This window comes from Ammodytes marinus (genome assembly GCF_949987685.1).
Source record: "Ammodytes marinus genome assembly, chromosome: 5".
Classification (NCBI taxonomy): Eukaryota; Metazoa; Chordata; class Actinopteri; order Uranoscopiformes; family Ammodytidae; genus Ammodytes; species Ammodytes marinus.
The window spans coordinates 24,049,356-24,075,092 of NC_137234.1; the positions used below are offsets into that span (position 1 = coordinate 24,049,356).

Here is a 25,737-nt window from a genome sequence, read left to right on the forward strand (position 1 = left end):
AACTCCCATAATGCAACTCAACCACATCTTTCATTGGCCCCTGCCAAATAAATGCCTTCACCTCTCGAACTCAATGCCCCCAGTATCATAACTCAGTCTTCCTGTCAAATGTTTTTAAGTCTCAAGTCCAACTCTGGCCCTAACTGAAGTGAATGAACCTGATGACATGCACATCAACAATGTATTTATTTTTATTTATTTTTTTGAAATTAGGGTTGCATTAGAAAGCTCAATTCAGAGCAAAAGAAAACACTATAATAAGATACTATACTTTTTCCCAGGCTGAGTAGAACACTCCATGAGTGAACTGATCTTAACTATAGCAAAATCACTATGGGTTACGTCATTGAGTGGGCCTTGTACTCATGTCAACATTATACATTTTGGGGAACATGAACTCAGCAGAAAAACATGACCCTCTTCACTAGTAAACCTGTGTGGGAAAGTTTTTATGTTGCTCAATCTTTGTTTACCTGGACAATTTGTACCCAGTTGTAAAACATAGTAAAGGGCTTTGTGCTCCAAACTGGTCTTTGATAGCCATGGTGTTTCACTGCTCAAGCTTGTGACCCATCAAACCACTGACACAGCACTTACCATAGGAATGTCAACTCTCCATCATGTGGGCATGAGGAAGGTCCACTTTTGTCAATCTAAATGATAAGTAGGCTGTGTTGTCTGATTAATCACCATGCAGTAAACATCACCATTCAGAGCCCATTCAAATCTAGCTCTGACCATTGAAACAGCAGGAGCCACCTTGAGCAGGTTTGGGCTGGGGTTTTTTTTTTGTCAGCCAGCTCAATGCTAAACATATTTACTCACCAGAAGAGAGCACCAGAGAAAGATGAAGGAGAGTTTGATTGACGTGGTCAACCCATTGGTCTCGACTTGGAATACATTAAGAAATCAATTACAGCCGCGGTGATGGCAGAAACAGCCCTCAGTGGCACACTCCCACTCGCACTTGTCCAAGGCTCCTAGAATGAAAGAAGCAGAATAGAGAAAAAAGGTTGTTTCTGAAAATGTTGTTGCATACATGTCAGCGACCCTACATGATGTGACGGCAGACAGATCTGTCCAGAGAAGGAGAGAAGCAGTACACTGAAGGTGATTTTTAGATTGATCACTTACATTAAAACAATATTTTTTTCTATTACAATGTTTTCCGAAATGTTTGAATACTTTGCAAACTAATTATGCGTACATTTGCATCTCTTTAAACTCTTCATTTCATTATTAAAATATATTGTACATTAGGGTCAACAGAACAACATTTGGATACAGCCTTTTTCTACATTTTATAAATCAAAACAGGATGTAAGTCTTAAAAGGGTGTACCAAATGTAATAAGCTATACCACCTCGGCCTCAACTTGAAATAAAGACAGTAAATGAGACTTTCTCCAAAGCGTATAGGCTACATCTCTTTGGACACAGGGCAACAAGGACGATTTATTTATCGTGCAAATGAGTCTGTGGGTTTCCAAGGCGACCTGTCAATTATTTGTGCCAGCGGCTTTGTGCCAGGAGGCTATGTACGTCCCATCCCCATGCAGTAACACTGTGTCAATGATAAACCTCACAAGAACGTGTGCAGACTATCACAGGCTGAGCGGCACTAAAGAGACACATAGCACGGGACACGAGACAGACAGGACGTTGCAACACAACAAACAGAACATTTTGAGAAAAAGTTATTGCTGAACACTCAAAAAACTAATTTCAAAAACAACAGAGAAAGAGAGGCTCTTTTTATGTCGTGCCCTAAGATTTTATAAGGCATGACAAATTGCTTGATTGTCGAACCGCATGCATTGGTGCGTGCGAAACATATGGGATAATCATTCACAGCTTTAGGGCTTGTAATTTATGCGCCTTGTTTATTGTTAAAGAGGCACCGTAGCTCAATCAAAAAGGTAGTCACACTGCCAACATCATTGTCAGATGGATCTAAATTCTGTTTACTCTATACGGAGATGCCTGATAAACCACCGCTTCACACAGGCAGGAAAAAACATCACACTCTCACACATACCAACAAAAACCACAGAAGGGCTTTTGCACAAGAGAAAAACACAGCTTCGGTGCAGGAGAGCAGTCTTTCGTGTGACAACTGTTTTTGTTGTCAGAATTGTATTCCCCCTATCTTGTATATATCCTCATGACTGTTTCTTAAGTGCTTCTAAAGACAAATAAATGCTTTAATGAAACGCTGGCATATAAATAGACACCACTTAAACTGAGTTAATTACATAGCTTAATTGTCATTGAGAGGACGATCATCAAAGTAATCAAGTCTTGTAATGCTAAAGCTGTGTGATATATAGTCATGACCTCAGGCTCAAACAACAGTCGACATGATATATAACGTCATTCAAATGATCTCAAACAAATCTTCCGACATCTTAATCTAGCAACAGGCCAAATGCAATGTTTTCTTCCCATGGAAATGTCAATTTAAAAAGTCAATGATGTCATCCCTGTCAGTGAACCAAGAAACAACACTAATCTGTGTGAGGTAATAATTGGACCTGAGGGGCTAAACAACACTGGAGCACACAGCGGCTAGGGCTGTGATTCAGCCGCAGAGAGGCTATTTCAGTTGCTCTACACGAGGTTAGAGGTCAGTACTAGTCACTGAGCATGTTTTCCACTGATACAGGAGGGGCTGAGCGGAAAAAAAACAGAAGAAACATGTCCGGGGGTTCCTTGGCTTGCCCTTCCAATAAACGTTCAAAGGAGTAAACAGAACATAATTAGAGATAGGAGGAGGTGGTTTGCATTTGTATTGGACCACCTACGTAACTCAGTTTTCACATGAAAGTCAGGCATTTTATTTTAAATGTTGGTACCTTCAACACTAACCAAACTTAACTTGTGTTTAACTGGCTAAAAGGCTGTGTGGTTAAATGTGTGTTTCCTGCAACTGCAGCCTGCACTCTGTCCTGTGTCAACACAAACAGGAGCATCCAATTCGCCGCACAACTCACAAGTGTGTAAATACGCTATGTAGGTCTCTATAATTACAGTGGCCTTAAATCTACCGGCTGTGTATGCTCCCTATTTTCTTATGCTAAATAACAGTTTATAGCCTTTACTCTCCCAGAGAATGTGGTATCATGGGACTCGGGAGTGTAACACACATTTTACAAAGAGTTGCAGGTGACCAAGGAAGACAAGTCGTACTGGAAAAAAAAACAGTGAATGGGAAAATTAAAAAAACAAGGCACAGTTTTGAACTCTTATTTATCTTGCTTTGATGCTTGATGCCTACATGCTGTGAACACTTTTTATCGTATTAATTTGTGGTCAATAACTCACTTAAAACATACTTGTTATGAATGTGTAAAATATGCAGATTTAAAACATTTTTTGCAAACATGAGTAAATCCAAAAACCTTGAACCTAAAGACATTTATGAATGAATGGGTACAGAGCAATTCCTTGTGTACATCACATAGGGCCTACAGCATGATTAATCCTGTTCTAACATATTTACTATGGAGCCTGAGGCTCCAGCTAGTTTACTTCCCTCCTCCTGTTAATTATTAATCTGCCTGATTTATTGTAGTATATCCACATGCACCACCTCCGCCTGTGTCACTGGGATTTGTAGTTCTGGCCTGTGAGTCACAATTGTCCTACAAGATGAACTTGTTGTGGGAAGGGAGCTGCTTTAATGCAATGTAATTGCCCTGGACCATCTGTCCATCTGTCAGTCTGTGTCAGGCCATTCCACATGCCATCATCTGTTCATCTGTCATGCACAATGTCTTCAACACCCCTCACTGGATTTTAATGAAACTTCAGGGCATGATGGCTGCATTTGGACATTTTGACAAGAAGCCTGAAAGAGATTGGCCTCAATGGGATGATATGGTATTGTTTTTTTATTACCCGCTGCACTCCTATTGACAAAATTGAATTAAACTTCTTTTTTTCTCCATCAAAACTAGGATCTGGCATTCCTTTTTCGTAACCGTAACATTTCATAGCTAAAAACATTTTTTTTAGATGAAGGTAGTTCATGCAGTCAAAAATATGTTATACAAGTCCCTAGTTTTGTTTTAGAGGTGAAATTGAACTTTTAACTTATTTCCCGGTTGGGAAATGCCTTTTGCAGAGCTACATCTTGGTTCAACTTTGGCTTAGTGTGTGTACTTTCATAGTTGAGAGTAATCACAGTTTTGTAATACAGCGACCGACCGCAACAAACATTTTGATGAATAAACTGTTACAATAATAATGAAGGCTACATTGAAAGTAATGACCATAGTTAAGGATTTTTCTCATGCTCTGTTTAGCCCATGTTAACTTATGTTTGGAGTGAAAGGGAAGCACATAGCTACATTATCCATACAAAACAAATCAGATGTTTCTGGTCAGATTTGCAGGAAACGGGAGAATGATTCATATTATTTACTTTAGGGGTTGATTGTCCTGAGGGGGGCCCTATAGTGTTTGAGTGTCATTTGCACACACTTACGGTAAAAGATTGGCACCTGCTTTTACCATGCTGTAAAGCCAGAAATTTAAAAAAAACACATACACATTAGCATTTTCCCTACCGAATCCATCCCAGCACAACCTGTTGGTCTGTTTATTAGGCCTAATCAAAAAGTGTGGCATATTAAACTATAGACTATTATTAAAATAACCAAATACAATAAGATACAAATATTAAGAAACATTAAAGGACCTGGGACACATATTGTTAGTACTTTACACTGTATTCTCAATATTGTATATAGGCTCCAGCATTGTTGCAATAGGTGTTTCTTTACTCACCCAAAATACTCAGTGTAGAGTGGCACAACAAAGCACAACACACAGTAGGTCCCTTCAGGAAAATTCTAGTGTTTTTTTTTGTCGAGGAAGTAGCATGAATAAACAATAGACTGCTGATGGGAGAATTGCTTAACTTGGTGTTTTAATGCTAAACAAACGCAGGTCTGCACACCCTGTGGGCCCCTTAAGACCTCATTTGATGTCTGTCGTGCAGTTACATCACTGCTCAGACGCACACTGGCCAGCTCTATATGATGTGTGTGGAGGCTGCAGGCCAAACTGACATACTTAAACTAAATGAGTAATTGCATAACTCGTTGCAAAGCTCTGTGGCTTAGAACATGCACAGCATGAGCTGGGGCAGCCAGATCATCACTGATGGGTTTGTATCCCCCCACAGTGAGACAATGTGACTAATGTGTGACTGACTGAGATATTAAAATCATTTGTATACCAGGCCAACTTTAAGTATTCGTTCTACAACGCGAATTACTTATTTCACATTTTGATAGTCTTGAGAGTCTACTTTCCGCTGAGATGCACTGCTATAACAACCGCCCACATGGTCGAAGTCGACGACGTGTTTAATTTAGAGGTCGCCAGGTCGGCTCGCATATTGCCGCGAGTGCATTTTAAGGTCGCTGGTAAATGACAGATTACTCACATTTGTGTGAGCCTATGTAATCCGATTCCGCTCCAGTTCATTCTGTGCAAATCTCATGTCGTCATAGCGGAGCCTACAGTAGGAGCGCTTCAGCTCTGCGCAGGCGAGACCAATCACCCGCAGAATCATCCAACCCAGCTGCAATTTGCACGGCCGTACACAGCTGTTTGACCACAATGTGACAGAATAAATACATCATGTAACACTAATAAGCCTTTTGACTTCATTCTTTTTTCTTTCTTTTTTTCAAAATAATATTAATAGGCTATGAATAATAATAGTAGGCTAAAATAAAAATAAATAATAATAATTATTGTTATTATTGTTATCATTTTTATTTTATTATTATTATTATTGTTATTATTATTGTTATTATTATTATTATTATTATTATTATTATTATTATTATTATTATTATTATTATTATTATTATTATTATTATTAATATTATTATTATTATCATTTATTTATTTTAGTAGGCTAGTAGTAGCCTAGTGGTAACACTTTAAAAAATAAAGGCAATAATAATTAAGAAAGTAATGCACAACCCACAATCAAATAGGAAGAATAATTTTATATTTTTAAAGATAAATCATTCAAAACAACTTACTAAACTATAAGTAGCAGCTTTAGAAGCCTAATAGAAGGTTCCATGCCCATAGCCTATTATAATTGCACTATAACAGTGTTCTGGTCTTTCTTCTATTTTATTGTACCTATTTAAATCTAAATTTATTAGATTTAATATAATATTTATGTTGAAATATTTATTGTTATTTATTTTTGTATTCATCGGCTTTTGTAAAGCCCTTTGAACCGCCTGTGCCTTTAAAAGTGTTGCTAGAAATGAAATGTACTTTATGCTTCCTTTCTTTATTTGAGGCTGCAAATAGTTATATTTTTCTCGTGTGTTCATCATTAGCGTTTCGTCAATGGTGATGATACATATGATAATGGTAACAGGGTTCTCATCTCATTATAATATTTGCACTGGACTCCGGAGCGATGCACCTCCTCGTTGCCTCCATCGACTCGCTCGTCAGTCGACTCGCTCACTGTACACACCAAACTCGCTGCGCTCCAACCACTGCAACTTTTGCAGAGACTCCACAGACATGTCGCACAATAGCTGAAGTAAACCTGTCACCGCGGCTCATCCTCCGAGCCCTCAGAAAATACGCCGCACTTGGGATTGGAACTGCACAGCCTCTGCCTCTCCGCTCCCTATATCGCATCGGACCATACGTTTGGGGGGAAAAAACGCCTGGATACTATGAATTATGAGCATTTTCCTCACTAACTAACCGGGCCAGTAATGCAGGAGACCGCGGCGACTCTCTCATCACTGTTTCAAGATGGCAGATTTTCATTGAGTTTTGAGCAGAAACCTCGCTTTATTTTTTGCCATGAATAACAGAAATCCTTGCACCGATGGCCCCTATATACGAAGGTAAGATGCTTTTTTGTGAACGTGCCGTTTTCACCCCCTCCTGTGCGGGGCTCAGTCACTGAGCCTACTGTATCAATTGTGATACCATTGAATTGCGGCTGGTACGGAGCGAGAGATGCGTTGCACCCTCTCCCCTTGCAATCAAAATCCTTACATATTTTCATTATAGGCTATGCTCTAAACTTGCCATAAAGGACTGTCAGGTCGCTACAGTCGTGCGCGTTAGCGCTTTTGGCCACAGTTGGGAGAATATGAGTAAATATACTGAGTCAGAGACTGACTGCTGGTACCAGTCTGAGCTGTGTCCGTTAAAATAGCGCTGATAAGGGCTGCCAACCCTCCTGAACAGGGCCATGGAGCAGCATGTGTTTGACATAACCCCACAGTGTGACAGGAGGGACATGTTGTGTGTTGTCCTCTTGTTTTAAAGGATACAGCTCTGCTATAGGAGAAGGGATGGAAAGAAGGTCGGAGAGCGATCGGTCCGAGAGCCTCGTCTCTATTCACTCTCAATCTCCTATCTCCAATTATTCCAAGTCAATCATAAAACTGACTCGACTTCTGACGCCACCTCAGCGCATATTGATTCAAATGTTGCATTTCTTTTTAAATCCCGGAAACCAAAGGCACGCTTAAATACTACATATTCGCTATACGCTGCAGCATTGTAGCTGCGACTAATCCAATTGAGAGACTGCTACCCGACGTGCCTCTCTAAACTGTTTCCCGTCATACTGTGTTTTATTCTATTTTTTCCATTCTGAGTATTCAACACACAGATAAACAACGCAATGACGTTGCACGGTGGGTTACAAATGTAAAACAATGCGAGCCAGGCCCATTAGGCTATAATCAGTGCATGACCTCCCCGGTCATGCACTGCAATGTATGCATGTGCAACTATACTACACAAATGATTATACGGTATAATATAATTCCCTGAATTTTATGTTAACATTTTGATCTAATCAGCTATTGTAGCCTAATGTGTTATTCAGAAGTAGCACTGTAGCCTGTAGAGATATATATATTTTTTTACAAACAACAGTAAAGAGAACCTCTGACCATTTAATTTGTAAAGGAAGTACTGGGTTTAAAGGTTGATCAGGAGAATCCGTAAAGATAATAGTAGCACAACTCAATGATAACCGTTGATAGTAACAATATTTGTTTTTGAGCAGCTTTATGTTGAACATCCTCTTGTCTCTACTCTATAGTCCCTCTGCTGGTGTGAAAGGGAACTCATTATTTATTTCTATTCAAACTACCTTTTTTGTGTTGTATTTAAAGAACAACAACAAAGTGTCATTTTAACACGTTTGTACATTGTACAATAACTTTGAATGAATACTTTGGTTATGTTATGTGCCACTATGGGAGATGCAGTATCATAAAGTACAATAAGATTGCCTCAAACACCTTACGGAGTGCTCTATAATGTCACTATCGGAATATTAGAGTGATTTTTCATTGGAGGGGAGGGGGGGTGGGGGGGTTGTTGAAGCTTGGGGCTATACCCAGAGACTCCGGCGTTTTCAACATGAAAAGGAAAGTTGAAATGAGACTCCTATGCAAAAAGGTAATTAGTGTAAATTACATTCCCCGGCTTTCCCCCGCGTCACCACTCACCACACAGAGAGGAGGAGAAGGGAAAAGAACGAGGCGGCAGGGGGGAATTAATTACCCTGCCTTGCCTGTCCTCCTCCCTTACAGAGGCCTGCTATATAGAGCAGCCATGGAAATGACCATCATATAGCCTCCGGTGGAAAAACAGGTTTATGTCACGTTGTAGACTGAGACCGGCTATTATGGTGATCGCACTTGTAAAGGCTGCACAACTAATAACTTAAATCTATTTATGATGAACTACTTACTGGCCTTGTCCAAAGTTGAGTCCCTGAGGCAAACCACTCCACAGTGGACATTTGTTTTTGTTTTTGTCATAATCGTTCTTTAGGAATCATTTGTTTGGACAAGATTGATATTTTTTAGCAATGTTTGTGTCCATCCATGTTTTTGTTGGTTTTTCTTGCATGTTTGCTTTCGCATGGCCTAGACATAGGGCCATCCTGCAGCAGTCTGCTCACCCTGGGAACCTGCTCACATAACCCAAACTGACACCTTGATGGATGCCTCTTGAACGGAGCAGGTCCGGCAAAGGCCCCCCAGCTGTGGAAAAGCTAATATTCAAACACTGCCTGCCTGTCTGCCTATCTGCCTGCCCTGCCCTCTCTCTCTCTCTTGGCTAGATATTGATGCTGTTTGCATGCTCATGCCTGCACTTGCATATGTCTCGATCTGTGTATGGTGAGTCTGTGCACATGTGCCGTCACCCAAATTGTAGGGGCAGGCGCTGCTACGAGAGGATTATTAGACAGCTGCATGCAGCGCTTGGCCTGGGCAAACCGTCAGAGAGGCAACTGCATTCACAGACCTGGCTTCTCAAGGGGTCAACCAGTATATGCTTTCCAGAGAGGATTCATTCATTCCTGCCTGGAAAAGAAAATGGACAGAGTATATGACTCAGAGGTTTATTATGATGATGATGATGGTATGATGATGATGGTGGTGGTGACAGTCGCTGCAGCATCACAGGCCCATTTAATGCTTTATCCATCCACACGGTCATTATGAGTTAATGTGACTTTGAATTACCTTATGGGTTTTTTCCGGGGGTTTAGGGAATGCACCCTGGCCTATTCCCTTAAGGCCAGAAGGACAAGAGAGAAGACAGTCTTTTCTCTGAACCTCCCCTCCTCTCGTCTCCCTCCCTCTCTTGCCCCCGGCCCTCACGCTTGTTTGGAGCGGGCTTGATTGATATCTTCCTCGCAGGCTGTGACCCCGGCTTAGAGGCCAAGGTCCCAGCTTTTTAAACTTTGATTAGAATTGCAGGAAAGAACTAAGAACCGGGGGGGAGGGGAGGGGGGCTTTCGGAAGGCTATGGCAAGACCGCACCTCTTTAATCCACGGTTGAGAAAGAGAAAGACCCAGGGTGGGAGGGAGGGAAGATGGCTAAACAGTTGTTAAGTGATAGTTAAACAGCTCACAGGAAAGAGCAGTCATCGCTCTGCAAATCTCTGTCAGAGCCTCTGTGGATATGTTTTTAACTCACTCTTGTTATTCTCACGTTCACTCAGCGGCTGTTTTGATCTGTTTGTGTTTGACCCTGATGCATAGCCTTATGTTATGACTCATTTCTGAAGTTCGGTCTTCTCCAGTAAGGGTCGTATAATGAAAATGGATACGCAGCCTTTACAAATATAGGCTTTTTTGCATTATTCAAAGCTTCCTATCCGAATTTCGAAAAAAGGAAGCTGGGATTCCTGTGTTCAGGGGGGATTCTTTGTGCTATTGATTTGTTGAAACATTTAGTAGAAGAAGCCCAGGCTTTGGAGGGAGATGGAATGTGAGTTTTCCCTTTTACGTTAGATCAGGTGTGTGTGTGTGCACAGCCCTCGGTTGAAGACAGAGGAATATGCGAGCTTTGTGATGTGTGCTGAAATGGTTCACAGGTGTGATCTGAGGGTTTTGGAAACAGATGGGGGGGAGTGGGAGGGGGAGTGTAATGTCAGCCGCCTGAACTGAAAATGACAGGTTAGTAGAGGCCAGTCTGACACAGGAGGCCCCGGTCTGAATATGAGCAGAATATACCTTTTGGCTATTTCAACAGGCTCAACATTTCATAAACTGTCCTCAGCCAATTTCTCTGGAGTCAAACTGCCTCCAGTACTCCTGCACATCATTCTTCTGGCTCTTTATTTTTCTTTTTCTTTTTTTTGTTTCACATGGAGGAAATTCAACTGAAATTCAAGGGGACTTTGCAATTCTCATTTTCTCTCGCTCCGGCCAGTATAAGCCTCCTCCTATTTTAGTGCTTCTGCCATATGTTGCAGAGCTCTCTCGGAGAACGACTCTGAAAGCCGGGCTCAGAGGTCCTTGAAGTGGGAGAGAGCACATCAGTTGCTGACATTAGTTCCTTTTTATCGAAAGGGGAGGGGGGGTGCGGGGTGTACTGGGATGGAGCCTCAACCCAGCCTGCCCGCTGCTTACACAAGTCATTTCCGTATTGCTTGTCATGCATGTGTGAAGGCTCTTTTTTTTCCCAATGCGCCGTTGTTTCACACTGCGCGTGGTGTCAACTTATGTGGAACAGCTGCCTCTGGCTTGCAGTGTAACAACTCTGTTTGGGGGGGGGGGGGGTGGGCTCTTACATCTTACTATACAGTTGTTTTACTTGCTGGCCTTTAATGTACAAGTTAAAACACCTTTTAGATGGATGTTTGCAAAAAAGGGGTTATCTGCCCTTGAAACCTACTCTGACTGTATGTGATGCTATAAAACACACAACATTATTCTTGATTGCTCGAATTAGCAATATAGACAGTTACAATCCATAGTTTTTTAATGATTTAAATACCAAATGCAATATAGCCCCTAATTATTTGTTAATACGTATCATCTAGGGAACCGTTCTTTCACATGCTCAGTGGGATGTTACATGACTCAAAAAGTGTTCACCTCCACGTATTAGGGGATCAGAGAAAACCATGTCATAAATCTAAATAACCTCCTCTCGCTTAAAGTAGTGTGGAAGCCGCTCTGCAGCGAGGATGAGAGTAGCATCTGTTCATACAAAGGTTCACATTTTACTGCTGCTCAACACAGCACAGTGAATGAGACCCTTTTGTCAACTTGGGCCTGTTAAGCAATAATTACACCGGGATTCCTGAAGCATAAAGGTTATACTTTATATGCTGAAGGTGTCAAATCGTTTTTTTTTTCACACATACACTACATATATTTTTATTCATATATACAGTATGTTAATACGATTTTAGCATGAACATGTTCTGCACCTTCTTTCTCGCATACCATCTTTTGCACGCTCACTTTGCAATCATCGCCTGCCAGTGACCACTCCAATTTCCCACCCTGCGGTTCCCCACCCCCCCATCTATCTCTTATCTGTCCTTCCATCCCTAGCGCCGTGTGTTGATAAGCCGAGAGGCCATTGGCCAGCACACATGGTGCCCATGTGACACTTCAGCGACAGCCTGATGGCCAGATTGGAAGCCCTCATGTCTGTGTGTGTGCGCGTGTGTGTGTGTGTGTGTGTGTGTGTGTGTGTAATTGCAGGCTCGTCTGAGAAGAGGCCTAACTACTGTAGCTTTTTTGTTCTCTGTAATCATGACCCCCCCAACCCAAAAGCCCTTAGTCTCCCCCCATGGCTTCCCGCCTCCTCTTATTGCCATCACAACTAACCCCCCCTCCCCAAACCTACCACCGGCTTTTTTTTTGTTTTTGTTGGGGCATATTGCCGCAGGTCTTAATCCTATTGTTTGCGATAATGTCCCGCCATTTCACATCGGACTCTCTGGAAGCGAGCATGCGGTAGTTGCTGCTGGCTTTATTTATCATTGACTCGTTCACATTTGCACATGCACGCACATCGCACAAGGCAAGTAAGAGAAAAGAAAGAAGTTAAACAAAGCATTGAACGTGGTGCGAAAAGACAACAGATGATGCAAGAAATAAAGAAAGGAAAGAAGAGAGGACATACATTATTAATCCCCTGGGGGATATTCAGTTATCAACTCTGTTATTGTACATACGCATTATACAGAACATACACATTAGGCCTACACATGCAATCATAACCATATACATGTCACGTGCATTGATGGAGAGATGTCAGAGCGATGTCTTTGGTCTGGTGCCTTGCTCAAGGGTACCCTTCGGTAAGGTGCTATACCTGGATGGTGAGGGAAACTACCTCCCCAACAGCCACCTCATTCAAACAAACTGCCCTATCTATCTTTTCATATTACGTGATGTGTACGGTAAAAGACAGTTTGCGCTTTTTTTTAATCAAGCCTTCCCTAACCTTAATGTGTACCCTCCTCTTCCCTGGAAAGAGACTATGTGGGAGGGTGATGATAGAGAGTGAGAGAGATATTGAAATGAGCAGAGATGGACTAGATTACACAGTAGGATTATGGCACTGAGGTTGATCATGTTTTTAGTGTGTATGTAGCTCTCTCCTGTGTGTTCATCCACACAGGCACAGATAGGGGGGCTTTAACCATGTGTGTGTGGCCAGCCAATGTGTACTTAGTGCCCCATCACCACCACCAATAACTGGCACTGGCACTGGCCCCTCTCGGTCACAGAAGGGAAGTGGAGCGATGGATGGTGGGTGGCTTGCTGTTTGGCGGCCCCCTTCACAGATGGCTTGCAGGTACAGCGCCGCGCTTGGCTGATAACCAAAGGACTTCAAAGCTCAGACGAGGAGTGCTCAAGCAAGCCCTATTTTATGTCCAGAGCCAGGAGGCAAAAAAGGGCAAAGAACAGAGAGAGAGAGAGAGAGAGAGAGAGAGAGAGAGAGAAGACAGATAGATAGACAGAGGAGGATTGGGGGTCTATAGTCAAAGAAGTCAACAGGCATGGAAATGAGCAGCTTCTCGTGCTGTTCATGCTCTCATATTCTTTCTCGCAAGTATTAAATCCTCTGCTTGTCATTGTATTATTCAATCTCTTTTCACTTTTTCTCTCTTTCTCTAGTCTACATGCTGTGCAATTCTCATTATTCTATTACCACTAAAGCCGCCGTGATGGCACAACTCCCTGCGAGCCAGGAATGGAAAATAAAAATGCGGCAGTTACTAATAAAGAAAGGCCCCCCCCCCCCTCCCTTTTCTTTTTATTAATTTGGTTCATATATCAGGGGATACTCTAAGGAATTCCCGGTGAAATATAAGTTTCCTCAACACAGCAAACCAACAAGTTACACACCAAAGGGAAGCAAAAGGTGGGAGTGATGAAATGGGCTTATAAATGTTGAAACTACTCTTTTCATGAGCTTCTAAGGCATCATGTAGAAAGTTGCAGATGTTAAAAAGTAATTGATTCAATTAGACGATCCTGGGGCTCCTCTCGTCCTAACTGTAAGAAATATTTCCCCCACATGAAAGTCTCCGAGGACAGTAACATTCAGTTGCAGTTTAAGTGAGTGATAATGGTTGTTAAATAATACATTGAACCTCTTCATTATAGAAATAGAATGTTGAAAATATTCTGAAAGTTTCCAGGAAATGGTTATGCCCTTGTTATTCCTATCATTTTATTCTTAAAGTTCCAATAAAGGGTTTCATAAGCTGTTCTACTTTTGTCGATTTAATAGTAGAGGCACACACTGTTTGCCTATAGCTCCGACGAACTTCTGCTCTGATACAACCGTGACATGTATGGCCTTTTGCTGAAAAAGTTCCTGTGAATGTAAGGTTTAAGTGTGCATTCGTAATAAAACTGAACTAAACAGAATTGAGGAAGAGCAATAGCTTTTCACTGAACTGTTTACGTGTCTGGGCCCAAATTGTGTTACAGAATCACACACACAAAGAAAGCAGTCCTTGCACCTTTTAGATCCATACTCCTCCTCACTTCAAAGGCTTTGGCACATTGTGACTATAGCCAGCAGCAGCTCTGTGCCTGGCAGCCTTTTGAAGCTGACCACTCCATTCAGACACACAGAGGTATGGGGGGGGGGGGAGGGAGGGGTGACAGAGATTGGAAAAATCAGGTCAGAAATTGGAGGGAGGGAGGCCATGGAGCTAAAGGGTGGTGAGATGAATACCCTTCGCGGGGGGCCCGTGGGCCTCTGGGGCAGTGCTTGAGGTCATGGGGTGTGGTGGGAGGGGGGGGGGTTGGGTTGGTGGGTGGAGGGGGTCACTGCTGGACTAAGAGGGATTCTGGTGGTGGCGGTAGACATATAGCTCTCACCCTATCTCAGAGCTTGTCCCGTGAAGCGTCTGCCGCCTCAGCTCCCTTGACGTAGCCCATGTATGTATAGCAGCTGCTAACACATACGAACCCTCTCCATCACTTGTTAGAGGTGCTGGCCCAGAAAAAAAGTCCAAAAGTTGACCTTTAAGCTATAAGAGGACCTGTTCTCTCTTTCCCATCACTGCTCCATAGCAGGTCCAGGCCAGGCAAGTTGTTTTCACCTCATTAGGTCTCTGTCAGACAGTGAGACAGCGTGCGCGGAGGAGGTGTTTCTGCATTCGTGACTCGAGCATTAAATAAACTTGTACACGTTTGGGAATAAACATGGCCGCGTTAAGTGGCATGCATCTCAGTAACATGGACCTCATTCACATCCTTTCAGCATTTTAATAGCTGGTTCACACACAAAACTGGCCCTTATCTAGGCTCACAGGCTACGAGCATTTTGTATCTTTATTCACAGTAAAGCATCTAACAGTACAATTATTCTTTATTTACTGCCTACCCACAGCTCATCTTTTCCATCTGCTAAAAACTCCCCTCAGTTACTACTGAATGTTGTTAAGAGAAAACCTCGGGAGCAAAGCCAAAGTGGCAAATTCTCACAGTAGATGCATTGATCTTGTTTTTGTTTTGGGTCATTTACGAAACAGTTTGTCATAATGGCTAGATTTTGAATACCAACTACTGTTATTCTATATTTGAAACTGTCTAATGTGTACTTCTCATTGACGCCCCAGCCACTCAGAATCACGCATCATCTATGTTAAGTTGGCCTGTCCCGTGAAAGGAATCCCTTCTGTGTTTCTTCAACTTTTTCCCCTGTTTAAGTTTTTCAAGGGTCTAAGGACAGAATATGTCTTATGCTGTGCACATTGTTAAGCCCCCCCCCCTGAGGCCAGTTGCAATTTGTGATATTGGGCTATATAAATCAAATTGACTCAGTATGTGGGTGTCAAATTGATGGTCAGAATAGCCATTTCCTGCCTGGGGTTGGCTGCTATTTGTGACTGTGAGGACACTGCAAATATAATCGGCTGAAACCACTATGTTCGCGCTGCATCCGACACAGAGGGCTGAGTTGGCCACCCACTTTTTATTTCCTTAGCTGTGTGGCCAGAACGACTCGACAGCCATGTTAATGGCACACTGTCAGTTGGATTAAGGACACATATGCCTTTCTAAATTGGTATGGGAGCATGTGTCTGTGTGTGCGTATGTGTGTTCTAATCTCTTAAAAGCTGTTTGAATATATAGCATGGTGCCCCAACCCCACACACACACACCCCACGTTGTCAAAGAAAAGACAGACCGAATGAGAGAAGCAACAGAAGGAGAGATGGTTAAGAAAAGTCGGATGAATGAGGAGATTTAAACACTTTATGGAGCCTCCATATGGATGAGTGACCTGCAGTATGGAGACAGGGGTGCATGTTGAAGGCATTTTAGAGGGAGAAAAAAAGGGCATCTGTAGTCTACTTTAGTCTGATGGGCTTAATAGGCCCCAAGCAGCAGCTTCACACACACCGCTGAAATATCACACACTCATGTCGCCCGGGAAATGGCATGTGTGCACCCTCCCCGGCTTGTACTTGATAGCAGGGAGCATACATTTGTCCCCCTATGTATGCTCCCTGCTATCTAGCTGCACACTGGGGGGAGACAGGGGGGGTTAGAAAGGGTTCTGATGTGAGATGGAGAGAAGTTGCCCTTTTCTTCCTCTGCTTGCAGGTTTTTGAGGCAGTGAAAAAGTGGTCTTTGTGCACCAGCATCAGCACCTATCATTATCAAACACGCTCACCACCAGCCTGTGTGTCACGACTCGCCGTTCATAAACAACTTGAGTTTCGAGCTGACAGCTTTGCAAGCGACTGAGAGCTGAGAGTAAAGGCCAGGCCAGGCATTGGTGATTTCTTGCCAGCTGTGAATGAAACAGGCAAACAAAAACAGGAAATCTGAAAATAATTTTCATTCAGGCATATCTGTTCCAAGCAAGTTTTCTTTTTTTAAAGTAGACATCCCTATGAGTTTGTTGTTTGAATGCAGCTGTGTTTTGGAACTACAGGAAATATTTCCAAAATTTGGCCGTGCTCGTGTGTGATTGGTCCCCAGGTGCCCGGTCAGGTTGGACTGGTTCCTCTGTTGTCAGGGGTTCATCGAAGGGTTTTGAAGGGGTGGGGCATCAGTTGACTCCCTCATGTTGTGTGTGTGTGTGTGTGTGTGTGTGTGTGTGTGTGTGTGTATTTTGGGGTGTTTTCTTTTCATGCATTAAGTTACTACATAGCTAAGATGTTAAAGCTTTGACTAATAGTCTAAGAAGGCCTAGCTGTCAAAAAGTTGCACATACAACACAACACAACACACACACACACACACACACACACAAACACACAATGCTCCCATGCAGAGAGCTGTGTGTGTGTTGCTAAGTGCATCCTCGGTGAAGGTGGGCGAAGCAAACAGGACAGGCATTATTGCAGCTGTCTCTATTGGATGTTACTGCAGCAGCAGACTTTGACCCCTGACTTCAGGAACACACCCTAAACCCATTCTGTCTGAGTTCTATGGTGCAGGGCAGGGTGGCAGGGTGAGGCAATGATGCCATATCCTCAAAACGCTGTCCAAGTAAGCCCTCCCTCCAACTGGCATCTTTCCCCCGTGACTGTATCCTGCAGTTTGACTCTCTCAGTCTTACTGTGCAACGTTGCAATCAATATTTTACCAACCTAAAATACTGCTCATATTGCAAAAATGTAGAAAAAAGTTAAGAGGGTAAGCATATCAATAAGGTTTATAAATTAAAAAGTTATTACCTGTTCAAAATATATTAAAAACATGTGCGTAATGAACACGGGATCTTACTAAATTAAAATCATGGTGGGTTTAGTTGTTCCTTGTTTTTTTATGTTTTTCTTCATCAGTTGATTGTTTTTGTCTTAGAGTACGCTTATACATTTGTGTTTCCAGGAAAAGGTTAGACCCTTTAGAAATAGAATTAAAGTCTCCATCTCTGAAAGGTCCCCTTTCAAACCTCATTCTACCCTGGGCCTTTTGTCCATTGAACATTAGGGTGAATGATGACAAAGATGTTGATATGCAGCAAACAAGAGCCTGGCTCCTGGTGTCTGTGTATTCGGGCATGTGTGTCCATGTGTGGAAATTGGCGTCATTGTCTTTTATTTTTGCATATCACTGGCTGTGTTGTCCTTCACTTACTGAAGCAAATGCCTTTGAAAACCTTTAGCAAGCAAAACAAGGCCGCCTTTCACATTCACACTAAAATGCATAGACTTCTCTTTCTGTGGATTATAGCAGTCAGCAGCATGCAACAAAATCCATACTGCCATGGCCCCTTTTACAAATCAATTTCCCATTGTACAATGTTTTCTCCCACATTGTACTCATCTGCGTGTCCTCCCCCATTGTTTTTCTGTGTTGTTGGGTTACTGCCTCTCGCCTGCAGATCTCATATGTTGATCTCATTATGGTACATTGTGTCCAGCTGTCATTGTTGATCCTAATGACATAGGAGGAAGTGTGGTGCAGTGGGGCGTGTTTTAGCTGTGTGTAAATGATAAGAAATGTGGAGAGCGGCTGCTTATCAGGTGTGTGAGTGTGTGTGTGTGTGTGTGTGTCCCTGCATGGCCCCTGCAACTGTAGAGCGAAGCCACACAGCCTGATGCATACGGCGGATATCAACGGTAGTGCAGTCAAGCCGTGAGTTAACAGGTGCCATTGGTTTACGGTTGGGCACACACAAGACTTCTGCTTATCTGTTCCACAACATTGAATGTCTAAACTCTTTTTGAGACAAGGGCATACGTATATTGCCAGACCTTTCTTTCTTTCTTTCTTTCTTTCTTTCTTTCTTTCTTTCTTTCTTTCTTTCTTTCTTTCTTTCTTTCTTTCTTTCTTTCTTTCTTTCTTTCTTTCTTTCTTTCTTTCTTTCTTTCTTTCTTTCTTTCTTTCTTTCTTTCTTTCTTTCTTTCTTTCTTTCTTTCTTTCTTATCCTTTGGGAGGAAGTTGGATGCTGTGCTTTGTACGCTTGCTACTAACTCGTGATTTGATTAATAAGAAATCCAGCTCAAGCAGAGCCACTCTCTCACCCCCTTCCACCTCCTCTTCCTCCTCCTCCTCCTCCTCCTCCCCCGGCCCACTCCTCCAGCTCCTCTCGTCCACCCTGTGTCTTGGTTCAGTGCCTGGTTAGGCTGACCTGGCAGTATAAACATGGCAAATGTTTTTCTCACACCAGCCGTTTTATGAGCACACTTACATCGTGAATAGCTGCCCTCCTTATCTACAGGGGGGGGGTGCAGGTTTTTCAGCTTTACTTTAGATTAAAAATGTTAATATTTTAACTCTAACTACACAAGTTGTTATTGCTCTGGTGGGCCGTGAGGAAGTCTATAAAGTATTTAGAGTTGTGTTTCACGTCGGTTGGTGCAACATGTTTGTGTTGTAGTGCTGCTCCTGTGTGCACCTGCATGTGGACATTTGTGCGATTGCTTGCGTACGTCGTCTACTCTATTCCTGCTCATGAATATGTGCCAAACACGTTATCTCACTGCTAACACAACGTGCTGTATCTTTTGGCTGTTTGCTTCCAGGAAGGGGAGAGTTGAGGGAGTGTCACATTTACAGCAGGCACACTGCTGATTTACGAGCCGAGAATTCCTGTGTATGTCTGTCAAACAGCATTCATTTTGGCCTCTTTTAGGCTGTTAATGTGCTCGATGGGGGCTCCTTTCCTCTTCGCTGCTTTTTTCAAAAAAAAAAGAGTGTGGGAGAAAAGTCTAGGCGACTCCGACCGGTCAAACACTGTGGTCAGTACCAGCGTAATGGCTGATGGAGGAGCAGCCTGTGTGTGTGACAGTAGCTCCCTGCAAGCTTGTCTGTCTGATACATTATTCTATAAATAAGCAGAGATGAGAGACGACAGGACGGTCAATATTTGCTGTAGGTAAGGGAAAGATATGCAGTGTCAAGCTCCAGCTCCCCCACCGAGGGCAGCTAAGCTACTCTGTATGGACAACATGTTCCTATTCCTATCACTATTCAACCTGTGCTTCTGTTGGCCATTAAAAGAAAACTTGGATGGATAAAAGGAATTTCAAAAAACAAATGCAGCTGCTTCAATACAAAGTGCCTGGGCTGCACACTGAACGGTTTGATGAGGATAAAATAGATGTGAATCATATGCCGTGGCCTTTGCTGTCCACCCCACTTCACACCTATGGGAGAGTTTTGCACTGACATGCCAGACTAGCGATCTCCATTGCTATCATCAGAATTCCAAATGAGAGAATGTCTTTTGGAAGATTGCCAGAGACTACAATGGCAGGGTGACTTTTGGTGGTGTGTTCTGGTATAGCCCAATGCCTTGCCCAGACACACATTATATTGGTTCGTTCTTCTTCTTAGTTTGTTTCCTGTATGTGTCAGGGGTGTTCAGATAAAGGGACAGAGGCGCCCCAACACCCGCATGCAAACAGCACCGAAGGGTGAGATAATGCTTTGTCTAGACACTCCGAGGTTGTTTCATTAGCCAGCAATTTGCCTCACCCCCACCCCAAACACACACACACACACACACACACACACACACACACACACACACACACACACACACACACACACACACACACACACACACACACACACACACACACACACACACACACACACACACACACACAGTCCTGCAGACGCTGGGATGTCCAGTGAAGAGACAGGGTCATCAGAGCGTCTCCATCGGTGTCAGTAGCCATTAGGCCTCAGGAAGTGCTCCAAATATATCCAGTCCAGGGGACATTGACCACACAAAACCTGAACGCTGTGTCTCTGGATAGTCTCCTAGGCAGCTTTTTTTCCGGGTGGTGTATGACATTAAACCTAGTATGATCCTGATTTGACCATTTTTGCTACGCATTCTCTCGCCAAATAAATCCCCCATGATCCTATGCAACTTCATGACTTGATCAAACTCTGGTCTTTTATTATCGTGTTGATCGTGAGCCCCCTAGTGGATGAATATTGGATATGTTGCGTTTATGTTGTTATTCCTATAAATCGCAAGAACTTTGAGGACAGGCCTGGGTGAGGGGAATGACAAGTCGGTTTTATTCGAAAAGACGATTTGTAATTACAAAGGGCTACTCGGCTGGTTTGGAGGTGTCTAAAGGCGTCCTCATCAATACTCTGTCATGTTGTCAGTGGAGTATAAATGACGGGTTTAATAAAGGAAGGGCAAACAGAAGCAGGTCACAGGCTAGAATGAGAGGAGCACTCATGGCCACACTCTATTCTCCTTCCCTCCCTTTCAGTCCGTCTCTCACCATCGCATGGCAATGCAGCTCCTGATCCTTCCAAAAAGGAGATTAACAAACCCCTGACAGAGAAGTAATCTCTCCAAAAAACATTGACTACTACCATTTCAACATGCTGCCTCTAAACAGTGGAAAATGCCTCTCTCGCATGCTTAATTGCAGTATGTGGGACACACAGTGTTCCTTTAGGTATGCTAAATGGAAAGCCTTGGCTACTGAAGGCATTCCAACGTTGTAAACGCACAACAATGGACCTTTACAGTTTTGCACTTGGCGCAGTGTTCAGAAATTCAAATAAACTTCAAGAAGACATTTTCAAGGGAAGGTCTTTTGCACATTGTTTTTATGACATCAGCATAGAGGGTTTGGTTGTGCACATTCTAGATCATAAATATGTTTGAACTTCAGTTTGGATGGAGAGTGATTCATGAGGGAGCCGCTTACCGAATGAAGTATAATTGGTCACATTGTTGCCTGTGTGTATGTTGCCATGAGATAACATTCCAGCCATTTGACCTCTTACTTTTGGTTAATTTAATTACTCATTTGTGTTCCGCACACAGGGCTCTAAACTGGTGCCGATTTGTGGCAAAAACCAGCTGTGCAATTTCATTTTTCTGGCAGCTATATTTTTAGCGGCTTTTCTCAGTTTAAGGGAACGTGTGTGGCCTTCGGGTCATTGCACCGTGTACGCAATGACAAGTGAACTTTTTGACCACATAAACGGACAGAGAGTGAATGAGTGACTAAGATCAGGCTTGGGGAGGAGGAATTCATGTGATGCTGCTAATACAAAGAGCAGCTAGGCTGGATCTGGCCTTGTAAAAACCTTGAGCTAATCATGCTGGCAGATATGTAATGCTGGAATTTTCCATAAGAAGCACACAAGCCAACTCTGTGTCCATCCCATCCATCCATCTTTGTGACCATCAGTCTATGCCGGTGATTATCCCGTCAGGCTCTCTCAGTCAAACACGGTTGACGCTTCTCTGTGACGCAACCCATCATTCAAATTATTTTTAGCGTTAAAGTCCAGGCACAGGAATTGGTAATCCAAGGAGTGACATCTGGCCTTCGGGGCTTATGTGATTAGCAGAGAGCCTTGCCCCTAATAGCCTAGAGGACCATCTTCATTACCTCTGTGAACAAGCCATACCTAAGGGACCAGTATGAGCACTTAAAAGCAACCAACAACAAAAAAAAAACGACTCCATCTTTAATGATCATTCCGAGCAGATATGGGCAGATAGATATTATAGCCGAGGCTTAAATAAGTCCTGCAGCATGGGGGGTGCCTTGCTACATTGGCTACTGTATACTGCCGAGCTTACAGTGAGCCCTCCGATGTGCATTGCAGCTTCAATCCTGCAGCATTAGGGCTAAGACCAGATGACCACGCAGATAACTAGCGAGGCCACAGAGAGACTGGAAAAAAAAATTAAAAAGGGAGGAGGAAGAGAGGTTAGGAGTGTTAAAAAAGACAAATGAAGCAAAGTGTAGTGGAGGGCTGCCAACTCCCCACTGAATTAATCATCATCACCGCTCAGAGGGCTAATAATGACAAAGTGACCAACGTTTCCCCTTTCCTCTTTGCATTCTGTCTGCAGAAGAGGGCCCACAGTTGTAGAGGTTGATCCTAAAGGAAAATGGTCCTAGAATTATAGAAGAACCAACCACAATCATCCCAGCTTTCAGATATTTCTTATAAACACACACACATGTAATTTCCCCAGCATCCACAAAGTGTAAGGGCTGTTTGCATGCATGGATTTTGTTAGTGTTTGTGTGTGAGCTACGACCGTAACATTCTTTGGTTCATGCATCAGTTGATCAACAGCAAGGCCTAATTGTGTGTGTGTGTGTGTGTGTGTGTGTGTGTGTGTGTGTGTGTGTGTGTGTGTCGGCATGGCCAGGTGGAAGCTCTTAGTTTGTTAGCAGTAAACAGATTTAGGGGTTACTGGAAACTGTTTAACCATACATCACTATACATGTATCATGCAATCTTTCCTTGCGCTGTATGTAATACTCATTTCAACGTAACAAACAATCCTGTTTGCAAAGAGAGAGAGAGAGAGATAAAGAAAGGGACTATTTTTGGGCAGTTGTTTGCTTGGAGAAGCGTTTGCTTATTCTGAGGCAGCTTGTTCCCAGGAGTTCAGAGCACAGCCTCGCTGCAGTTTTGCTTTTGTTTTGCTGTTTTGTGGATCTGTAGTTGATAGGGAGTTCAGTGCTCCTTTCCTTTTTTCTCATCGTTACTTGAACAAAATTTCCTCCAACCCCTTCCTTAAACTATACTTGTCTACCGATAAATGTGAGGGCTTGGTTTTGCAGTTTGGAAGGAAATTGCTATCATTCCTTGAGACTTTTCTCCTTTTTCTGCGGGGCTGTTTTTTGTGTACGGTTTTGTGTTGCTCTGATATCTCCCCTGAGTGTCCCATGAAACGGTGTTCTTTTAGTATCCACTCAGCCTATTTACTTTGCTGCAGATGGGAACAGTGGGGGAAATGGCATTTCCTCTGCATGAACCCGTGGTTTGCATAAGCACTGCTCAATCTAAACCTGCTTATCTTTCTGCCAAACATTCTGGCTTTTATTTATGTTACATAACACTCTTAATAAAAACTAATAGAATCACATGGTATCATAAAAACAATCCCTTCCTGCCAGTTCATGATGCAGGATCTGATGTTTTTTACAAACACAATTACTACTTGGAAATAATGTAAAGCCAAAGCAACTTTTTAAATAAATGTTTTAACTATTCCATGATTGTTACTTAACTATGATGTTCAAGATGTTAGCATGCTGACGCATTGGCGTACACGCCTAGTGTTTTAATGACCTGCTCTGACCCAAGCTGTCTTTATTTAAAGCTTCTGGCTTCCGCTCGTGTTTCAGACACTCTCAATTTCCTAACCTCTCACTTTCCTTTCCCCTCCTGTCCTCTTTGCTCCTCCCCCTCTGTTCCCCCTCTTGTCACAGGTATGGCCTCGCAAGTGCAAGTGTTCTCCCCACACACTCTCCAGTCAAGTGCCTTCTTTAGCGTGAAGAAACTGAAGGTGGAGCAGAGTTGTCACTGGGATATGACAGGGTACGGCACACACAGCAAAGTCTACAGCCACAACAGCAACAAAAACTTGTCGGCCGCCGGTGGCCCCCTAGGCATCCACAGCTCCCTGCAGGTGGCCAGCTCCACACTGACCTACGAGCCGGCACTCATCTTCCCAGCCAGCGCGGCCCACATCGTGGTCGCCTCAGCCAGCAGCACTTCGGGGGCCTTGGGCTCTCTGCTGGGCAGTGGAGGTGGAGGCAGCAGCAGCAACAGCAGTAGTGGAGGAGGAGGTGGCGGTGGCAGCGGTTTGGGCGGAGGGCTTGGCGTTCACAACCTGACACGCCGCAGCACAGTCAGTCTCCTGGATACCTACCAGAGATGCGGGCTTAAACGCAAGAGTGAAGAGCTCGACAACAACAGCAGTGTGCAGATCATCGAGGAGCACGGCCCACCCATGATCCAGAACGGAGCGGCCAGCGGAGCCACGCTGGCCACTGTGGCCACCGCCACCTCCACCGCCACGTCCAAGAACAGCGGCTCCAACAGTGAGGGGGACTACCAGCTGGTGCAACACGAGGTGCTCTGCTCCATGACCAACACCTACGAGGTGCTGGAGTTCCTGGGGCGGGGCACCTTTGGACAGGTGGTGAAGTGCTGGAAGAGGGGCACCAACGAGATAGTGGCAATCAAGATCTTAAAGAACCACCCGTCGTACGCGCGGCAGGGTCAGATCGAGGTCAGCATCCTGGCACGTCTCAGCACGGAGAGCGCAGACGACTACAACTTTGTGAGGGCCTACGAGTGCTTCCAGCACAAGAACCACACGTGCCTGGTGTTTGAGATGCTGGAGCAGAACCTGTACGACTTCCTCAAGCAGAACAAGTTCAGCCCCCTGCCGCTCAAATACATCAGACCCGTGCTCCAGCAGGTGGCCAGTGCGCTCATGAAACTGAAGAGCCTGGGGCTGATCCACGCTGACCTGAAGCCGGAGAACATCATGCTGGTGGACCCGTCTCGACAGCCCTACAGGGTCAAAGTCATTGACTTTGGCTCAGCCAGCCATGTGTCCAAAGCAGTCTGCTCCACGTACCTACAGTCCAGATACTACAGGTAAGAGCGGCACATTTTTTTTAATAACAATATGTTTTTTTATGAAATGGATATGAAAGGTACCATAGGTATTGAGGTAATCACGAAACATTGCTGATGCAAAGAGGAAATGGGCTGACCCCTCTGTGTGTCCCTGTTATTTCTATTTCGATGATCATTGTGCTTTGTGCATCTTGTTTGATTTACCCCTGCTTTAATAGAAATGTTTTCCTACTCAAGCTGATTATTTGGCCACACACCCATATTTGCTACCAGCTTTATGAGCTGCTGAAGTTCTCTCTCTTTTCTCTCCAATTCCGCCTTTCCTGTTGGCGTGTTTACACCAGTAGTTAACCCCCCCCCCCCCCCCTCCTCCTCCTTCCAAGTGTGGGAAAGGACAGTAAAACTCAAAGGCTGTTGAGTAGCCAGCTGCCTATTGTGTTTAATGTGATAGCATGTTACTTTGAAAATCATCAAAGCCCTGTTTAGCCCTTTCAAAACATGTTGAGGCTCAGGGTAAAGAGGTGACAGACCACAGGAAACAGTTAAAGCAATGACATTTTTTGGTGTTATTGAGAGGGGTC

The 25,737-nt window shown here is 43.6% G+C and overlaps 1 protein-coding gene across 1 annotated transcript in view; it reads left to right on the forward strand.

The window, feature by feature from the left end:
• Positions 1-6,606: 6,606 nt before the first annotated feature.
• The window catches only part of hipk2 (homeodomain interacting protein kinase 2), a gene marked incomplete at its 3' end in the record, with an annotated part of 69,570 nt that continues 50,439 nt past the window's right edge, over positions 6,607-25,737 (forward strand). Inside the window, exons 1-2 of the mRNA XM_080027509.1 lie at positions 6,607-6,904; positions 23,995-25,174. Of these exons, the coding sequence (XP_079883635.1) occupies positions 6,886-6,904; positions 23,995-25,174 (1,199 nt within the window). The 5' untranslated portion in view covers positions 6,607-6,885. The remainder of the gene's footprint in view (positions 6,905-23,994; positions 25,175-25,737) is intronic.